At 38.3% G+C, this 19,581-nt stretch overlaps 1 protein-coding gene across 1 annotated transcript in view; it reads left to right on the top strand.

The window, feature by feature from the left end:
- GRHL2 (grainyhead like transcription factor 2) overlaps positions 1–19,581 on the top strand; it is a 224,500-nt gene that overhangs the window by 54,864 nt on the left and 150,055 nt on the right. The window contains exons 3-4 of the mRNA XM_036740809.1: positions 7,950–8,017; positions 15,490–15,883. Of these exons, the coding sequence (XP_036596704.1) occupies positions 7,950–8,017; positions 15,490–15,883 (462 nt within the window). The remainder of the gene's footprint in view (positions 1–7,949; positions 8,018–15,489; positions 15,884–19,581) is intronic.

Genomic DNA, 19,581 nt, shown 5'->3' with positions numbered 1-19,581 from the left:
ATGTACAAAGGAGAATACTATGAGATATGTCTAGAGAGGTAGGCTGAAGCCATATTGTAGATCTTTAAATGACAAATGGAGGAGTTTTTATTTTATCCTAGAGTCAGTGGGGAGTTGCTGAAGCAAAAGAGTGACACGTCAGACCTATGAATTAGGCAGATATGTGGAGGATGGATTTATTTAGAGAGACCAATTAGGAGGCTATTGCAGTAAGTTCAAATGAGAGGAGATGAGGGATGGATGTAGGTATAGAATCAACAAGATTTTGACAATTTGGTGATCAATTATTCTTTTAACCTCTCATGTTCCTTGGTCTATATTACCGGGACCATCTGCCACTTCTGACAGCTACTTCAATTATTGTTCATGCCGATGGACCCTCAAGGATATAACCAGCTTTACTATCTTGCCTAACCCCCTGTCCCACATTTCCAGTCTCCTACTGGATTCTCCATCTGGATATTGGTATATCAATGTCAACACCTCCTGAGCAGAACTCATCATCTTTGCCCCCTAAATCTGAACTATCCCAATTTCCCTCTTTCTCTTTGCTTTTAATTTTCCCTTTTAATCCTTCATTCAGGATCCGGAAGTCTGTTTTGCTTGGGGCTGTTCTGTCTTCCATATTGTCTTCTTTCTTAATCCTCATCTTCTTCCTATCCTTATTTGTTTTTCTATTGAGTTCAGTATACTTCTACACCAAACTCTGTGTATGTGTTCAATCTTCCTTTCTCCACTTTGGAGAAGAATGAAGCTCATCTGGTGCCCACTCCCCCCACCCCTTTCCTTCATTGTTGCATACTCTTCTTCTCATTCACCTCAGTTATAAGAAATGGCAGGGACCCCCCCTCCCTTTTGTCCTGAAGATACCACTGTCCTACTACTCAGACGACCCTATCTGTACATGTTGCTTAGAAGCTAGGAAAATATAGCCCAGAGAAGAGAAGTCATGACAATTGTATCCAAGTTTTTGAAGGGATGTGGAAGAGAGATTAAATTTGTTTTGCTTGGCCGCAGAGGCTGAACTAGAGCAATGGGTAGAAATTACAAGAAGACAAATTTAGGCTTATGGTAAGGAAAAATTTCCCAACAATTAGAATGAATGAGTGAAATAGGGGGCAGAGTCCCATTAAATTCTGCCCTTGCCAGACTTCATCTGCAGTATTGTGTTTAATTGTGGGTATATAACTTGAATATACAGATATACACAAAGGTGTGTTGGTAAATGTTTAACAAGCAGCTCTCTGAGTAAAATGTATATATAAACACACTTTTAAATTGAATCTGCATTATTAACATTTTCTCCATCTTGTTCTTAAGTCTAGACAATCAACAAAACAATGAATCAAGCCCTGATTTGTAACACTTGCCAACTTCTGAGATGTAAATGATGACATTCAAAGTTTAACAATCGGCTCTTGAAAACCACTTTGATCTAGCTCCCGCACATCTTTGTTTATATAGCATAGTTCAAAAAGGACATTAATGAGCTGGAAGGTGTGCAGAGGGCAAAAAGAAAGAATGGTGAAAGGCTTTGAATCGATGTCTTATGAGGATCAGTTGAAGTTTACCCCAGAGAAGAGAAGTTTTAGAGTGGACATGATAGTTATCTAAGTACAATATTTGAAGGGCTGTCCTGTGGAGGAAAGAGAACAATTTAGACTTTACATCAGGAAAAACTTACTTGTATTTAGAGTTATCTAAACGTGGAATGGTATGCCTGGAGAGGTGGTGAGCTCTCCTTTCCTGGAGGCTGGACAATCACTTATCAAGTGTGTTATGGAGGGGATTCCTTTTGTTTATGGATTGGACTAGATGGACTTAGGGGTCCCTTCCAACTATAAAATTCTGGGATTCAGTGATTCTTTGAAGTCATTTAATCTCTCTGAGCCTCAGTTTCTTTATCTGTAAATGAAGGGGTTAGACCAGATGACCTCTATTATGTTTATTTTCTAGTTCTAAATCCTATGAATAAACTAAAAAGAGAACTTTGGCCTCTGCATTTTCAAAGCAGAAACATTCTTATTATACTTCTGATTGCATAGTTAAAGAGAATGTGCAACTTAATTATGTCTGAAAAGAAAATGTATGTATGTTCAGTCATTTTTCAATTGTGTCCTACTCTTCATAGCCCCATTTGGGGTTTTCTTGGGAAAGATGCTGGAGTGGTTTGCCATTTCTTTCTGCAACTCATTTTACAGATGAGGGAACTGAGGCAGACAGGGTTTAATCACTTGCCCAGGGTTATACAGCCAGGCCCAGTTCTCTACTGTGTCACCTAGCTGCCCCTGAAACAAGAAATGATTCCTCAAAGTGATGATTTGAGAATAGTCTTAAGGAAGGACATCAATTCATCCTATCTTGAGTTTTTGCCAGGAAAAAGAACAGATTGTTTATCTAAAATGGAAATAATCATAAAACTCATAACTTTCCATTCAGACAGAGACAATAAATCCTTACAAGACACAGGAGCACATTATGTACCACCTTAATAAATTTCCACATATTAATTCACTATAATGTATTTTGCTTTTTTTTGTTAGCATTGACTTTTATACATTCTTTTCTCTCTATTCACTTGAAAAGCTATTTTTGGTTTAAAATTCAAGGAAAAAAACTGTATATTAATTTATTAATTTATTTTTAAATTAATTTTTTCAATCAGTAGAAATTTTCTCTCTTCTGCTTTCCCCTACTCCCAATTCAGAAATAAAGAAAAACAAAACCCTGTTACAAACATATGTAGTCAAGCAAAACAAATTTTTACACTGGCATTGTCCTAAAAAAGGTCACTTTTTGCACTCTGAGTTCTTAACCTCTCTATCAGGAGGTGAGTAGCAAGTTTCATCTGAGTTCTTTGGAGTCATGGTTGGTCACACTAATCAGAGTTTCTAAGTCTTTCAAAATAGTTTGATTTTACAACATTATTGTCTTTGTTTCAATTATTCTTCTGGTTCTTCTCACTGGACTCTGCATAAGTTCAAAGAAGTCTTCCCAAGTTTCTCTGAAAACATCTCCCTCATCATTTCTTATAGCACAATAGTTTTCCATCACATTTATATACCATAATTTATTCAGCCGTTCCCCAAATTGATGGACACTCCTCCCACCCAGACTCCAATTCTTTGCCACTTCAAAAAGAGCTCTAAATATTTTTGTACATTCTTAGAGTATCTTTTGCTTAGGCTTAGTCCCCCTCTTAATCTACTCTTTCTCTCTCCTCTCCCCTCCTTTTCCTCTCTCCCCTCCCCTCCTTTTCCTCTCTCCCCTTTTCCTTATGTTTCCCTGTTGAATAAAATGGATTTCTGTGCCCAATTCTGTGTGTGTGTGTTCTTAAGTAGCTTAGATGAAGTTCAAGTATCTGCTGCTTCTTCAACCCTTTACTTCTTGTTTGTACAGACCTTTACTTGTCTACTTCAATTACGTGAAATAATTTTCCCTAACCTTCTTTTTCCTGCCTCCCTCCTTAGTGTATTTCTCTTCCCCCCTTTCCCCATTCTTTTTTTTTTTAAAAGATAATCAGGATATAACAACTTCTTTCTAGTTAGATTTCTTCTATGACCTCTAGTGATTATAGTGTTGAGAGTAGTCACGTGTATCATCTCATATTAGAACATAAGCAGTTTATCCTGGTTTATTCTCTTATGATTGTTCTTTCCTGTTTATGTTTCTCTAGACTCCTATGTTGAACTTCAAAGTTTCTACTTAGCTCTGGTCTTTTTATCAGGAATGTTAGAAATTTTTAACTTTTATATTTACAACCAGATTTGTTTTATTCTTCACTGATCCAACTGTTCCTCAAGGAAGGAAAAGACATTGCCACATATTAAATACAAAGGGTTGAGCATGGATCAGATGATTTATAGCTGGAAGGAACCTTGGAGGTTACCTACTATAAGTCATTTTACAGATGAGGAAACTGATCACCAGAATGAAGAAGTAATTTGCCCAAGGTCACAGAATGAGAGAATTTAAGAGTTGGCAGGGTCAAAAGCCATTTAGTATAACTCAAACCTGAAAAATAATCTTTTCTTACAACTGACTCCAAAATCAATTCTCTATCCATCACACCACAAAATCTTGTAAGATAAGAGATTAGTGTACATTTAATATTAAAAATATACTCATCTAGTATTAAAAATATTTAACAATAGTAAAATAACATATCTTTAATATTAAGAGTAATAATGTTTATGCTCAATATAAAACATATTAATATACTCATCATAAAATATTATTAAAAAATTAAAAGCCAAATTTCAACAAAAATCTTTTTTTTTTTTACTTTGCACCAGCCTTATGATTCTATTAATACAGGAAACTCCCAATGAGGAAACTTCTTCTACTAATGCACATAGGCTACATATCTGCAATTTGTAATCTTAGAGTATTGCCTGGGGGCTCTGGGAGAGGTTAAATGTCCAGGGCCATACAAGTTATAGGTGGGACTTGGACCCCAGACTTCCTTCTCCAGGGCCAGGTCAGCTCTCCAAAGGAAATGACTAGTTACTATATTTAAAGAAGCTGCTTTGAGGAAAAACTTTTAAAAGAATAAATACTTAACATAGTAGGTGTACCTTATCCATTAACCTTTAACTTTCCTACTTGTTTGCACTTTAATTCTCATATTTATCTTTTTTTTTTAAATTTTTCTTTTCTTTTTTTTTTTTTCGAGGCCATCGGGATTAAGTGACTTGCCCACAGTCACACAGGTATTAAGTGACTGAAGCTGAATTTGAACTCAGGTCTTCCTGACTTTATCCACTTTATCCATTGTGCCACCTAGCTGCCCCCATGTTTATCTTAATTAGAATAATTATTTATGCCCATTGTCTCCCTGAGATTGTATATAATTCTGGACCTCAGACTAAATTGGTTTTTACCCTCCCATAGCCTCCTGCTCTTCTGTTGGCTAGGACTTTCTCCCTGTTCAAGTTAATCAAAGAGAAGGAGATAGTTTTTCTTTCCAGTGTGCTCTCAGCCAGGCAAAAAGTTTTCTGTTTCCTTTCCATGAGACAGAGGAAGAAAAAGGGATGTAAAATATCATTCTCCTTCTTTTTCTAAATCATTTTCATTGAAGCCTTTTTCATTCTTTTAAATATGTCATTTCAATAGAACTTTCCCTCTTTCATTCCCTCTCCCTACTGTGAACTGTTCCTTGACATACCAGCCTGCAACATTCTGCCTCTACAGTCTCCCATCCCCTATCACCCAATCAACCAACCAATCAATAAACATTTATTAAGTGCCTACTATGTGCCAGGTGCCAGAGATCCAAGTACAAAGCACGAAACAGCAGTCTCTTCTCACAATGAGCTTACATTCTAATGTGGGCCACAACAGGTATGTACATAAATAGTTAAATAGAAAGCAGTTTGGGAAGGAGGGAGAGCACTAGGATTTGGGAGATCAGGAAAGGTTTCATGTAGAAAAGGAGGGATGTGTGTATTTCAGACTTTGTTGTCCAAAACAAAGATTGTTCATTGAAATTAATCTACATCACTCCACTTCTGCTCATGGCCCCTCTGTCCCTTTGACTAGATCCCATAACCAGAAGAATTTTTTTTCCTTTGACTAGATCCAATAATCAGAATGATTTTTTTTCCTCCTTGTAGAAACTTTTTTTTTCTACCTCTTTGGATGAACTTAATCTCATTTCCCCTGCTTAGTCTCTACAGAAACAGGATAATAGAGCCATTGAATATTAGAGTTAGTAGGGACATAGGATATCTAGTTCACGGTCTATCTCTCTAACCCCTGTCCCCAACCTACAGGTAGGAAAATTGGATCTATAGAGGTTAAGGAACTTGCCTGAGGTCACACAGCCAGTTCATGAAACAGAAAAAGCTGGCAGTTCCTGATCCATAGTCCAGCCTTTCTATCACATTTTGTTGAATTTCTTTAACTTGAATCTACATATCCCGTTACTTTGATGTTTATGTATTTCTGATACGTTTTCTCTTAGTAATGGGCTTTAGCATTGCATATCCAGAAGATTGCTTAAGGGAATAAAACATTTTGAACAGAAATGTTTGGAACTGTTCAAAGTTTACCTTCCTGGGCCCAAGTTTCTTCATCTATAAAATGAATAGGGATTGGACTATATTACTTTATATAATATATATATGTATATATGTGTGTGTGTGTACACATATATACATATACATATATATCTATACACATATGTATATATACACACATGCACATACACATACATATATATATAAATACAAACATATTTTCAATATATACACATTTTATAAATTTGATGTATGTACATATATTAATTTTTATATGTATATAATTAGAAATGAAAGATTTGATCAAAACTATAGGTATTAAATTCTAGATCAGGCAACTACAATTAGCCTTTTGAGTCAGCAATTTGGTCTACATGTCTAGAACACGTCTCAATTTATATGGCCCTCCAGGAAATAGGCAACATTCAGGTAGGTGAAAAATTGTCAGATTTTTTTTTTAGTCTAGTGATGTCAAGTAGGTAGCACGTCGAAGTGGGGGAGTATGAGATCAAGAGAAAGGAGACTCAAGTTTAAATCTTGGCTCTGGCACTTTCTAGTTATGTGGTTGTGGGCAAAACTTTGAACTTCCTTGAACCAGTGTTTCCTCATCTGTCAGATTAGGGTTAAAAACAGCACCTGCCCTGTGGGATTATTGTAAAGATCAAATAAGATAGTGCATGAAAAGTACTTTATAAACCTTAAAGGACTTTATAATATAAGCTGCAGCTGTTGCTGCTGCTGCTGCTGCTGCTACCACCACAACATTCCTCCCAGGGTTGTTGTGAAGCCAATACTTTGTAAACCTTAAGGCACCATAAACTTATGAATTATGAGTTTCACTTTCCTGCCTCCTCTCAACTCCACAACACCCTCTCCTCATTCTGTAATTGTTTTGGCAACAAACATATAGATATAGCTTTAGAAAGCTAGAAGGCCCGGTTTCTCTGACTTATGCTCTGCCTCACTGCCCCAAAAAAAGTCTGTCCATCAACAGATATTTACTGAATGCCTACTATATGTAAAGCAATGTTCTGAGAATCATGGGGAAGACAGAAGTAACAGAGGTAGAAGAAGTGTTCCTTTCTCTTAAAGAGCTGACAGTCCATTTGGAGAGGCAAGACATCCACAAATAAAGGGAAAAGTAACAATGCCAGGCCATCTTTAATAGGAACCAAGTGAGCCAAGTCCATAGTGAGTGTTGCTACTGGAGTTCTGAGTAAGTAGAGATTACAGAAAAGCTCTTATATTACCACCTATTCAAGTTTGTTGGTGCAGAATAGCTTGGCTAAGACTAGGGCATACTAAGACAACCCCAATCTAAATTGCTTCTAGACTAGAAAGAAGTAGTCAAAGAGAAATCTGTCTTCTCTCTTTTCATCTCCCTCACTCTTCCTTCTGGCTCCTTCTCCCTCTTCTACTGTCTCTCCCTTCTGTCTCTATCTCTCTGATGAGAAAACCAGGCTCTTGCTATTTGTTGAGCTCAAAGCAGGAAAGAGAGGAAGCATCTGTTCCTGGATAGGTACTCTAACAAGAATTCTGAGTGTGTCCGAGGCAAATGAGCTGTCCACATTTACTATTCATTCTCCCCTTTGTTCTCTTTTCCACCGTGGAGTGGTTGAGGGGATGGGGGAGGTTAGCAGGACAGAGAATTGGGGCTCAGATGGGGACCAAAGCAAAGCTGCCCATGACTGCAACAAGCAGCAGATCTTTGGGTGACTATCTGACTGCCAGCCTTACCATCTCTCCTAATGGTACAACTAGTACCACTGTGCCTCAGACCACTGCCCCTAATAAGCCAGTCTGATGTATGGTTGAATGATTTTGGTCTAAAAAAAGTTTCTTTTTCTCCTTACTAGATTGTACTTAGCTTCCAGTGTTACATGTTATCTCTGGATTAAATGCCTAACCAATTGATGACACCATTTGCAGGTTCCTCGAGATAAAAGGTTGCTCACTGTTTGCAAAGCGAGTGACAGTCAAGAAGATCAAGACAAAAGGTAAGAAATTATCTTTCCATAATAAGATATTCTCTATATGTTATATGTAATATATACTGTATATGTATATGCATCCCAAGATTAGAAATCCTCCAACATAGAATTTCGGACCTAGAAGGGACTTAGAGATCATTTAATTTACCCACCTAATTTTTTAAAAAGATTTTTTAAAGCTATCTTAAAAATTTTAAATTAACAAAAATATATTTTTTTCTCTCTCAATTCCCTCAATCCCTCGCCACCGCCCTCCCCCCCACCCCGCCACCTCCCACCAAAAAAAAGTAGATAGAGTGGTGGGCCTGGAGTCAGGAAGACTCATCTTCCTGAGTTCAAATCTGGCCTCAGACACCATCTGTGTGATCCTGGAGAAATCACTTAACCCTGTTTGCCTCAATTGTTCATCTGTAAAATGAGCCGGAGAAGGAAATGGCAAACCACTCCAGTATCTTTACCAAGAAATCCACAACATGAGGTCACCAAGAGTCTGAAAAATGACTGAATAACAACAAACAAATATATAAAGTCAAGCAAAAGTAATTACTGGACAGGTCATGTCTAAAAAACATGTCAGTCCCTGAGTCCATTATCTCTCTGTCAGGAGGTAGGGAGCATGTTTGATCATGGGTCTTCTTGAATTCTGGCTGGTTTGTTTACCTTTTATAGTGTTGCTGTTAATCTACAAATTGTACTCCTAATTCTGCTCTCTTCTCTCTTTATCAATTTGTACAAGTTTTCCCCACCTTCTCTGAACCTATTCCTTTCATTACTTCTTAAAACACAATAGTATTCTATTCTATTCATTCATATATCATACATTTTCCCTGAATTGATAGACATTCCCTTACTGTCTAATTCTTTGCTACCAGAAAAAGAACTGCTGTAAATATATTTGTACATATTTTACAGATGAAGAAACTAAGGCACTAAGTGTGATTGAAGGACTTGCCCTAGCTTATGCAACAAGACAGAGGCAGAACTCAGGTCTCAACTTCTATTCTTGGCCAATGTTCTTTCAACTACACTTAGCGGAACTTTTGATCCATATTGATTGAAAAGATTCAATGGAAAAGCACTCTTGAGATAAGAATAGGGATTGGAGATTTGTTCTTTATTTTTCTTTTTTCATTTGGGAACAGAAGTGGCCACTTAAGTGGAGAGAGGTAATGAAAGGCTTTCTTGACCCAAAATATCTCCCTGCCTTCCCTGCTGCAGGAGATTACCAGCATTAGCTTCAGTCCTAAGAGGGATAACATATCAACTGGGATTAGGTTATCTGAATGATCCATTATTACAAGAGGAAGACCTTGAAGGAATTGGACAGAGCCTAGGAAGAGCTGTGTATTTGGAATCAAATGGGTTGGGTTCAAGTCCCAGCTTTAAGATTGCCTACTTTTATGACCTCAGGCAAATCAATTCACCCCTCTGGGTTTCCGTTTCCTCATCAGTAAAATTAGAGGACTGGACTAGATAGACTCGGAGGTCCCTTCCTGCACTAAATCTATGATCCTAGCATGAAGAGAAGGGAAAGCAGGTGGAGGACATTTAGTGCTCTGTTATTGTCCAGGCTTGAGTGAAGCACTTTAGTGTCCGGGCATGTTGGGCATCCTGGAAGCCTGGGAGGGCACTTTGAGCCTCTGGGGAAGGAGAGAGAGGCAGCCAGTGAGCAAGTTAGGATGGAGGGATACCAAAGGCAAACTTCACTTGTTTCACAGTTTTGTTTAGAGGCAGGACTGATCCCGAATAACATGTCCATAGTATTTTCACTTCTATAGATAGCAGGTCTCTCAGTAAAACCCAAGACCCCTTTCCACCAAATCTCAGCTACTGGGATACAGAATGTCTGTTCTCCCCTATTGAATATCCTTCTTGTGATGGTGTGTGTACTCTGAATCTGACTCTCCTGCCCTATATGGAGTTTCTATGTGACCATGCTGCCACTTGAAACACAACAGTGAAGACAAATTACCTTCTCTACCTTACATATGTTTCATGTCAGGGTCGATGTTGTGATGTTTTCCCACCAATTAGTCTGTATTTATTGATCCTGTACCAAATGAGCCACAATCTGCTAAAACCTACACCTAAAATAAGCATCATAGGGTTAAAAGGATACTTTTTTGAGAGATTAGTTAATTTTTATTTTACTTCTTGTTTTTAATTTAATATCTTATCTCCCCCCAACTACATGTAAAAACAATTTTAACATTATTTTTTTCAAATTTCAAGTTCCAAATTATTTGCATACCTCTCTCCTCTCCCCCCTCATTGAGAAGGCAAGCAATTGACATAAATTATATGTGCATACTCATGAAAAACTTATTAAGGTTATGTTTTACAAGTCCTGATTGTGGGGCAGTAGGAAGGGCCCGTGGAGTTTAAGCCAGAGATCATCGGTTTGTGTACCAGTTCCATCATTTGCAAAATACTTAACCTCTCTAGAGCTTCCTCTTTAGTTACCTCTTCTGTAAAATGTGGATCAAATGAGAGGATCTCCAGGGAACCACTTTATAATACAAAGCACCATAACAAATGCAAGGGGTATCGTTGCCAATGAGGAAGACAGGTAATGTTATTCATCCCTAACTTCCCAGGTGTCATTTAAAAGCCTATCAGTGACATCAATTCAATTGTAACTATTATTTGGATAATTACAGCAGAAACCTTTTATAGTGCCAGCATTGGAGGTTGAGACCAACACTACCTTATTTTGAACTTCATAGGCTCCTGGCTAGGTGGGAAAGTAGACAGAGCACTGGGCCTGGAGTCAGGAAGATCTGAGTTCAAATTTGACCTCAGACTCATCCTAGCTGTTTAACTCTAGGGAAGTCAATGGCACCAACTTTCCAGGGTTGTTGAGGATCAGATGAGATGATAATTGTAAAGTACTTAGCCTAGTGCCTGGCATATAATAAATACTATATAAACATTAGCTATAATATTATTATCATAGGACCACAGATTTAGAGCTGGAAGAGGCTGTCTAGTCCAACCTCTTCATTTTACAGATGAGGAAAAATGATGTCCAGGGAGGTTTAAAGTGATATACCCAAGGTCACAATTATTATTATAATGGACTTTTATGTGGTTCTTATGGTTTTTTTTTTGTTTTAGAGAATATAGTTTGCCCCATAGAGTAGATAGAAAGCTGGACTTGGGGGCAGAAGAGACTTAGGTTCACATGCCACCTTTTCAAGCTATGGGACAATGAAAAAGTCAAGCTCTCTGAGCTTTAATTTCCTCATCTGTAAAATAGGCATGATGTTAGAACTACAGTCTCTATATTATAGGATGTTGTATGACTCAAGTGAATTAATGAATGAAAAGTGCTTTGCCAACTTTAAAGTGCTTTGTAAATGTTACTAAAGATAAATCCATTTAATGTTTACACTAAATGTTAAACATTTAATAATTAAATAATTAAACAATTTATTAAATCATTAATTTAATAATTAAATAACTGAACATTTAATGTTACAATAGGATTTTACTACATTGTAACTATTTGCATATTGAGGTCTCCTTTTGTTAAAATAATAGGAAATTGAAGTGATATGGTTCCAGTTTTGAAAAATAGTAGATATAATATACCATTTCAAATGCTTATTTATTTTAAATGTTTTATTGATGGTTTTTTCCTTTTAAAACATCACCATCACTACCAAATGTCTCCTTTCCCCCAAACAATTGAATCCTTTTATGACCAAAAAGTATAGTTAATCCAAAGAAATCCTCATGTTGATCATTTCTGAATGTATGCCTGATTCTGCACCTATTGTCCACTGCCCTTTTATGCATGGGTAGGGGATATAATTCACCACCAAGTTCTGGAAGTCATAATTGGTTGCCACATCTATCAGAGTTCTGAAGTCTTTCAGTTATTCTTTACATTATTGTGACCGTTATGTAAATTGTTCTGTCTCTGTATTGGTTCATATAAGTCTCCCCAAGTTTCTCTAACTTCTTATTTATCATTTCTGTAGTATAATAGCACTTCATTGTGTTTATCTACCATTATTTATTCAGCCATTTCCTAGTTGGCAAGCTAACTTTCTTTCTAAGTCTTTGCTCTTACACACAAAAAAGTTTGGTTTCTTTTATTCATATGATGCTTAAGTAAATTTTTAATTCTGTCTCAGGTAAGTCAATGCATTCAAATAATCTCCTCAATTCTAGCAAATCTCCTTTCAGATGTCATCTTGCAGCTTCCTGGTTTGGGCAACTATGACTAAGCACAGCAGTTTCTACCTCTCTGGATTCCTGTTATTTAAATAGATTCAAAAATTTTTGATTTGCCCTTATAGGGAATTCTGGGTTAGACAAATTTGGAATGTTAAAGCTAACTTCACACAAACTGAGGCCAAAGAAACAGCACTCTTAGGGTTTTAAATAGAACTAGGAAATCTGGGATATGTGAATGGAAAAAGTGAAGGTTAGCTTCATCCGGGCACTGGTGTGGTCTGTGGAAAAGATGGTCAACTATGGGGAATGTTTGGGCAAATCCATTTCGGACTTGTTTCTACATGGTGCATGTGAAAGTGGAGGTTGGGCAGGTCTGTGTTTAATTTCATCAGAGTAGACAGTTCCTTGAGGCTTTTGGCTCCAGCTATCCCATTTGACTGTCTCTGTTGATCAGGTTAGACATGTGCATTTCCACATCTTCACTAAGTGCTATGTGATCACAGCCTTAATAAGTCACATTAGTGAAGAAACTTGATTATTTCCAGAGACATTATATTATGTTGTGGGGTTCTGGTGGGACTGAGCCTTTTGAGTAACCCTTCTCCTTCCCCTTCCTTTCCTCTTACCTGATAGTGGGGCCAAGGAACCTATAGGTGCCTTTTACTTTTAAAAACCATGGGTTATTTTAGCAGGGTTGTGGTGGGGGGATTATTCAGCTCTCAAAAGTACTCAAATGTGGAAATTCTACTGAGAACATTTCTTGCTATCGGGATGAGCCTCCTTGTGAGGCACAGTTTAACTGAAATGGAGATACCTGCAGAATAATTCATTTCAATCCATTAAAACAAGTGTCCAGTAAGTACACTGTGATGGGAATAGATTGGAGCTTCAACTATTGGCATAAACAGGAAAGTTTCTTCTACCAATGCAGATTGGCACCTTCTCTGCAACTTAGACTTAGAACACAGTTCTCAAAGTGTGGTCTGGGAATCTTTTGGGGTCCTTGAGACCTTTTCAGATATGCACAGTGAAAAATATTTTCATAATAATACTAAGACATTTTAATGTCTAATATGGTAAATATTGGTAGATAAAATTCTTACATAAACAAAAGCTTTTTGGGGGAAGGGGTCCTCAACAATTCTAGAGTGTAAAGGGATCCTGAGACCAAAGTTTGTAAACTGCTGTCTTAGAGTCCTGAGGGGTTAAGAGACTTGCTTAGCATCAGCCCCAGCCAGTCTGATTGTGACAGGGCTCTGAGACTGGCTCCTTAACCTCTATACCACACAGACTCTTTAAAAACAAATTAAAAAAATCAGGCTCATAGAGACTACCTTGCCCAGAGTCACACAGCAAGTAAGTGTCAGAGGCAGCAGTCAAAACTAGGACCCGCCTGATTTTAGATACAGCACCTTTACTCTACCACACCACCCTGCTGGGTTAGTCATTCAGTCTACAAACATTTATGAAGCACCTACTATGTGCTATTCTAAGTGCCTGGGATACAAAAAGAGGCAAAAAATACAGTCCCTGTCTTCAAAGAGCCCAAGTCTTGAGTCTCTCCCTACTCCAATACATACTCCATTCCAGCCAGTCATTTCCCCTACTCAGGAAAGTCCAGTGGCTCCCTATTGCCTCCAGGAAAAAATACAAAATCCTTTTCTTGGTGTTCAAAGCCATTCATAACCTAAAACCCTACCACCTTTCTTATAAGGCTTCTTGTACCTTACTCTCCACCATATACTGTTTGATCCAGTGACACTGGCCTCTTAACTGCTGTATGAACAAGATACTCTACCTCTCAGCTCCAGGAATTTTCTCTGGCTGTCCTCCATGCCTGGAATGCTGTCTCTCCTTATCTCTGCCAAATGGCTTCCCTGGTTTCCATGGCTTCCTTTAAATTCCAATTAAAATCCCATCTTCTGCAGGAAGCCTTTCCCAACTCTTCTTAATTATAGTGCCTTCTCTCTCTTAATTACTTGCTATTTATCCTACCTATAGCTTGTTTTTACTTATTCGTTTGCTTATTTTCTCCTCCATCAGATTGTGAGCCTCTTTGTATTCCCATCAGTTAGCACAATGCCTGGTACATAGTAGTTGCTTAATAAATATTTATTGACTAAGAGCTCACATCCTGATGGGAGATACACAACTATGCACATACATGATATAGGCAGTGTAAATGAGAGGTAATATCAGAGAGAAGGTACAACAGGTGGAGGGAGGTATAGAATGGGAAAGACCTTTCTTGCAGAATGTAGGATTTGAGCTGAGTCTTAAAGGAGGTCAGGAATGATAGGAGGTACAGGTGAGAAGGAAGAACATTTAAGGGGTGGGGGGAATCGGTGAAAAACATGGAGTGTGCAGTGGGAATAAACAGTAAGAAGACCAGTGTTGCTAGATCGTAGAGAATGTGGAAGGGAGTAAAGCACAAGAAAACTGGAAAGGTGGGAAGGGGCTACATTGTGAGGAGCTTTAAAAGCCAAAGAGGATTTTATATTTGATCCTGGAGGTAAAAGGGAGCCACTGGATTTTACTGGGCTAGAAAATATCATGCTGAGGATACATAAATGAATAGGAAAGATATGGTCCCCTAGACCTCAAGGCATTTAAATCTAGTTGGGCTCATAAGACAGGGATGCAAATAAGTATAGTGCAGATTAGAATGTGGGTGAGATATAGGAGTGGTAGGAAAATGTGCTAGGGGAAATTCAAGGAGGGAGAAGTGCCTTCTAGTTAGGGGACTGGGAAAGGCTTCATGAAGTAGGTGGCACCTGAGCTGGCTCAGCTTCATAAAACGTTAATTTGCTGCCCCTATTTCTCAACATTCAAGAGTAGTTCACAGGGAACTAAAAGTTCTTAGTGGTTAAAATGTATGAAAAAATGCAGTCGACTACCAAGAGTTTTTCCCAGTTATCTCTTTGTTTCTTACACCTGCCATTGGCCAGTCCTTCATACCCACGTCATAGTTGAGGGCTTATTTTCATCAGTCCCTTCCTCCTGCCCCATACCTATTATATGTGAGACCTATGAGATCCTTTCTGATTTAAGTCTTATTGCTTCATCTCTCCAAACTTTGGAAAAAAAATCTAATTAGGCTTCCCTGATCATCCACAATTGTTTCCTTGGTTTAGTTGAAAATTTTTGTGCCCAAGTATCAGCTTATTTTCATCTAAGTGGTATCTTTAGGAAAAGAAAAAAATCATTAAAAAATGAATCACTTACTATGTTTTTCTTCTTTATTTGCCACCCTCCCCTTTTTTCCCCTCTTTTTCTGGGTTTGGCATGAACAGAAACTGTCTTGGGACTAGTGAAGCCCAGAGCAACCTGAGTGGAGGAGGAGAAAACCGAGTACAGGTCTTAAAGACTGTTCCAGTTAACCTTTCTTTGAACCAAGATCACCTGGAGACCTTAAAAAGGGAACAGTACAGTGTAAATGTGTCTGAGGGTTCAGCGGGCTGTGTGGCAGGAGTAGTTGTGGTGAAGGCTGAAGAGTTTACGCCCGTCTTCATGGCCCCATCAGTGCAGTACCCCCGAGGAGAAAGTGAGGAGAACCGTGGTGTCATCTTTGAGCAAAATCAGTATGAAGTACCCAGCATGGCTCCCCATGCCAACTATCTCAAGGATGACCAACGAAGCACACCAGATAGCACTTACAGTGAGACTTTCAAAGACGGCGCTACAGAGGTGAGTCAATTGTGAGTTAATGAATGAATGACTGATAACTGGACATCTGGTCTTAGGTTTCCAAAAGGTAAATGGGACACATACAATTAAATGAGGGTCTAGCATTTTTTTAGTATTGGAATAAACCTGATGTGTTTGGAGGGGTATGTATTTGGGAGAGGTTGTTTGTTTTTTGATTTCTGATGACTTAGCCCATTTGTTTCTTTTAAATTAGTTTGGATTTTTAGCCTTTAAATCTAGGTATATTGTTTATGGAAATATGGGAAGCTTATATGGAAAACCAAGCTTTTAAACCTAGAAATGAATATTTATCTTCTTGTCATCTTTTATAGTTTGCTATTAAGCTCTCCAAATGTTGCCTGAATTAAGATTGCCATCCGCTTGGTTTTTGACCTGAATTTGATTGTGTTTATCCGGTAGTTCAAATAGGCCTCTTCAATGTTCAGAAAACAACCACTGCTTTTAAGACCACCAGAGTTATGACTACGATTAGGAAAACTTGATGAACAACATGGTTGGGGTATGCTCTGGAGCTCTGTCAACTCAAGGCCCGATGAGATTTGCTACTGACCCTGAAGCACCTCCCCACCCCCACTTTCCTAGTGTCCTATGCTTTTTCTGTGGCCTACCTCCTACCATCATTGAGCCCCAACACCCCTCATCTTCTCTCCACCACCCCTCCCCACCACAGACACATATATTGCCTGCTTCCTCTTGCTTTCGCCTCCTGAGGGATTGGAGGCTTGGGGCTGAGAATTGAAGAACAGGTTATCTTTGTACTCCCACTATCCTAACCTCAAATGAATTTGCCAGAATTTCTCATTCCAGTTCTAAAGATTACTTTACTGTGATTATATTTCTGTGATTTTCCAACCTTTCTGGAACAATAGAGGACAGCATTGGTGTTAGACTCTAGCAGATATTTACCTCAACTTTCAGACAGAGGGAGTACAATATTAGCAGGGTGGCCATGTCCACTCATGGAAGCAACTAGAGAAACTTTCATCCTTTCCTTTGTTTTGTAAACAAGAGTTTGATAAAGAGTCTTTTTTTTTTATCAAACTCTCATATTCTCTTACCATTTGAGTAAGATGACCTACCAAGGTTGAGTTAGTATGCATAAAATTGAAGCTTTGAATGTTCTAATTTCTAGTAACTCAAGTGCATAAGGTGGTACTTGTTAATTTTTTTTTAACTTTGCACATAAATCTCCCCCTCAATATCCACCTGCCTTCCAAAGAAACTTTGTCATGTCCATGGCATTCTCGAGGATAGGGGTAACAAGAAGTTGGGAGGCAGATCTGCCTGTGCAGAAGTTACCTCTAGCCAAGAACATGCAGCGACTGCACAGGTCATGCCCCATGTACCTGTACCTCAGGCTTCTCTCCTCGTTGTTCCCATCAGCTGATCTGCTCAAAGAAATTCCATTTCCTTGAGAACGGTCATGAGTGCCTACTGTATACATATATAGTGAAGCTAGAGTGCAATGACTTAGTGTCGGATAGATGAGATGCATTCCCTATCCTGGGAGCTACCACCTTTCCTGCTCTTGGAGATTTGAAGTAAAAGTCTTAACATCACTTTAATAACCTGTACTTAAAGTTATTTTCTTGTTTGCTGTTTTCAATAATAGTTATTGAAAAAAATTTTTAAATGAAGAGAGACTGTGCTATGAAATTTTCCTATTTTTATCATTGTATCCTTGACACAGAATACAGTGCCTGGCACATAGTGAGTGCGTAATAAAAGTCCACTTGGTCGATTCAGTCAAGCATCGTTGATAAACAATAAATATTGGTTGTCAATAAATATAAGAAATCACAGTTTGAGAGCTGGAATTTACCTCTGAGATCATCTAGGCCAGCCCTGTCACTTAACAGATGAGGAAACTGAGGCCCATAGAGGTTAAATAACTTGCCAGTGGTCATACAGGTAGTAAACAGCAGAACCAGAATTTGAACCCAGCTCCTCTGAAAATACATATTCCATTGTACCAGATGTTTCTGTGAGAAAAGTGAAAAATAGAAACAGACCCTTATTCCCATCAATTTGAGGATAACTGAATGCTCCTTCATGAGAGAAATACCATTGATATATTTTTAGACCCTATGTGGGTCTTTTCATTTGATTCCTGCATATTCATAATAGCTGGATTTTACATATAACTCGACAGTTATAATGAATTTCACATGCATTATTTAATTTGAGGGTCAGAACAACCCTGTAAAGAGGGGGAAGAAAAGGAAGGGAATAAGCACTTACCATGTGCCAGGCACTGTGCTAAGCACTTTTTTTTAAACAAATATTCTCTCATCTGATCCTCATTTTGACCCTGAAAGGTAGGTACTGTTCTTATCCTCATCTTACAGTTGAGGAAACTGAGGCAGACAGTAGTGAAATAATTTGCCTAACTATAAAAATTAAGTGTCCCTAACACCAGATTTGAATATGGGTCTTTCTGCCTCCAACCCCAACCGTCAGTCCACTGGGCCACCTTACTGCCGCTGGGTAGTACAACTACTAATATCTTCACTTTATAGAGGAGGAAACAGACTTGGAAAGATTAAGCCCAAGGTGACACAGCTAGTAATTAGTGGAGACAGCAGTGGAGGCCGGGACTGACTCACAGTTCAATGTTTTTACCATTCTCCCACACTGCCTTTCTGAAGGACTTGGGTACATGGTCCTATGGCATTGGAATGGTTATTATATCAATGTGGTGCATTATCAGTTGTATTTGTGTTGCAGATAAAAGTCCTATGAAAAGAGGTGATTGTATTTTTTTTTAAATTTCAAAGTGGAAAAGAGGGGTAAAGGAATTCTCTGACTTTACAAAGCTAAGTCTTTGGGCTCAGTCCCAATGTTTTTGGTTTAACTACTTTGTGGGGTTTAATCATTGCAGCCAAAATCAGTGTTTGCATTGGGTTTTAACTTGCCTGCTGCATTTCATTTTGATGGGAGTTTTTTAAAGAAAGTATTACAGTTATAATCTTTTGCTATAGCTCTGCCAACTGGTCATATGATTAGATGACCTCTGAGTAATGTTGTTAAGGAAATCCCTGTGGTACAAATTCTTGGTTGAAATCTATTACATTCACTGGTAGATTATTGAATTACTTGGAGACCACTGGTGAATGCAGCATGGCTCAGCCTATACAGGGGAGTCTAGCTCTGTTACTAAGCCTGGATAGCTAGAGGGGAGGGTTGTTGCTATGAAGGGTCCAACTGATATCTTAAAGAACCAGCATCATTGGAACATGAATAATCACATAAGCTTCAAATCTTTTAGATGGTAGCAAGATGTGTACATAGTTTATGAGGAATTTTGATCCCTTGTTTATCTCATCTCCAGCAAGAAAAAAGGCAACTGTTCTCAAACCATCTAAATAAATATTTATAAAGCACCTAAAGGCGCTGTGCTAGACACAGACAATGGTTGGAGGGAAGAATAGGGTGACATTTAAAAATTCAATTGCTGCTCTCAGTTTAGGGAGAGAGTCCACAAGTTCAGAAAAAAATATGAGAACATTATACTTAACATGCAAGAGTGAATGTGGCGTATTGCATAGGATTCCTGACTCAGTTAACAAGATCTGCCTTCAGAATCTTACCTCTGACACAAAATAGCTGTGTGGGAGACCTTGCCTTTTCACTGGCTTTCCCCATGCCCAGAGTGTTTTTCCTCCTCATCTCAGTCT

This window comes from Trichosurus vulpecula, chromosome 1 (assembly GCF_011100635.1).
Source record: "Trichosurus vulpecula isolate mTriVul1 chromosome 1, mTriVul1.pri, whole genome shotgun sequence".
Lineage (NCBI taxonomy): Eukaryota > Metazoa > Chordata > Mammalia > Diprotodontia > Phalangeridae > Trichosurus > Trichosurus vulpecula.
The sequence above is the reverse complement of the archived record's forward strand: the minus strand, read 5'-3'. Positions and strand labels throughout refer to the sequence as shown.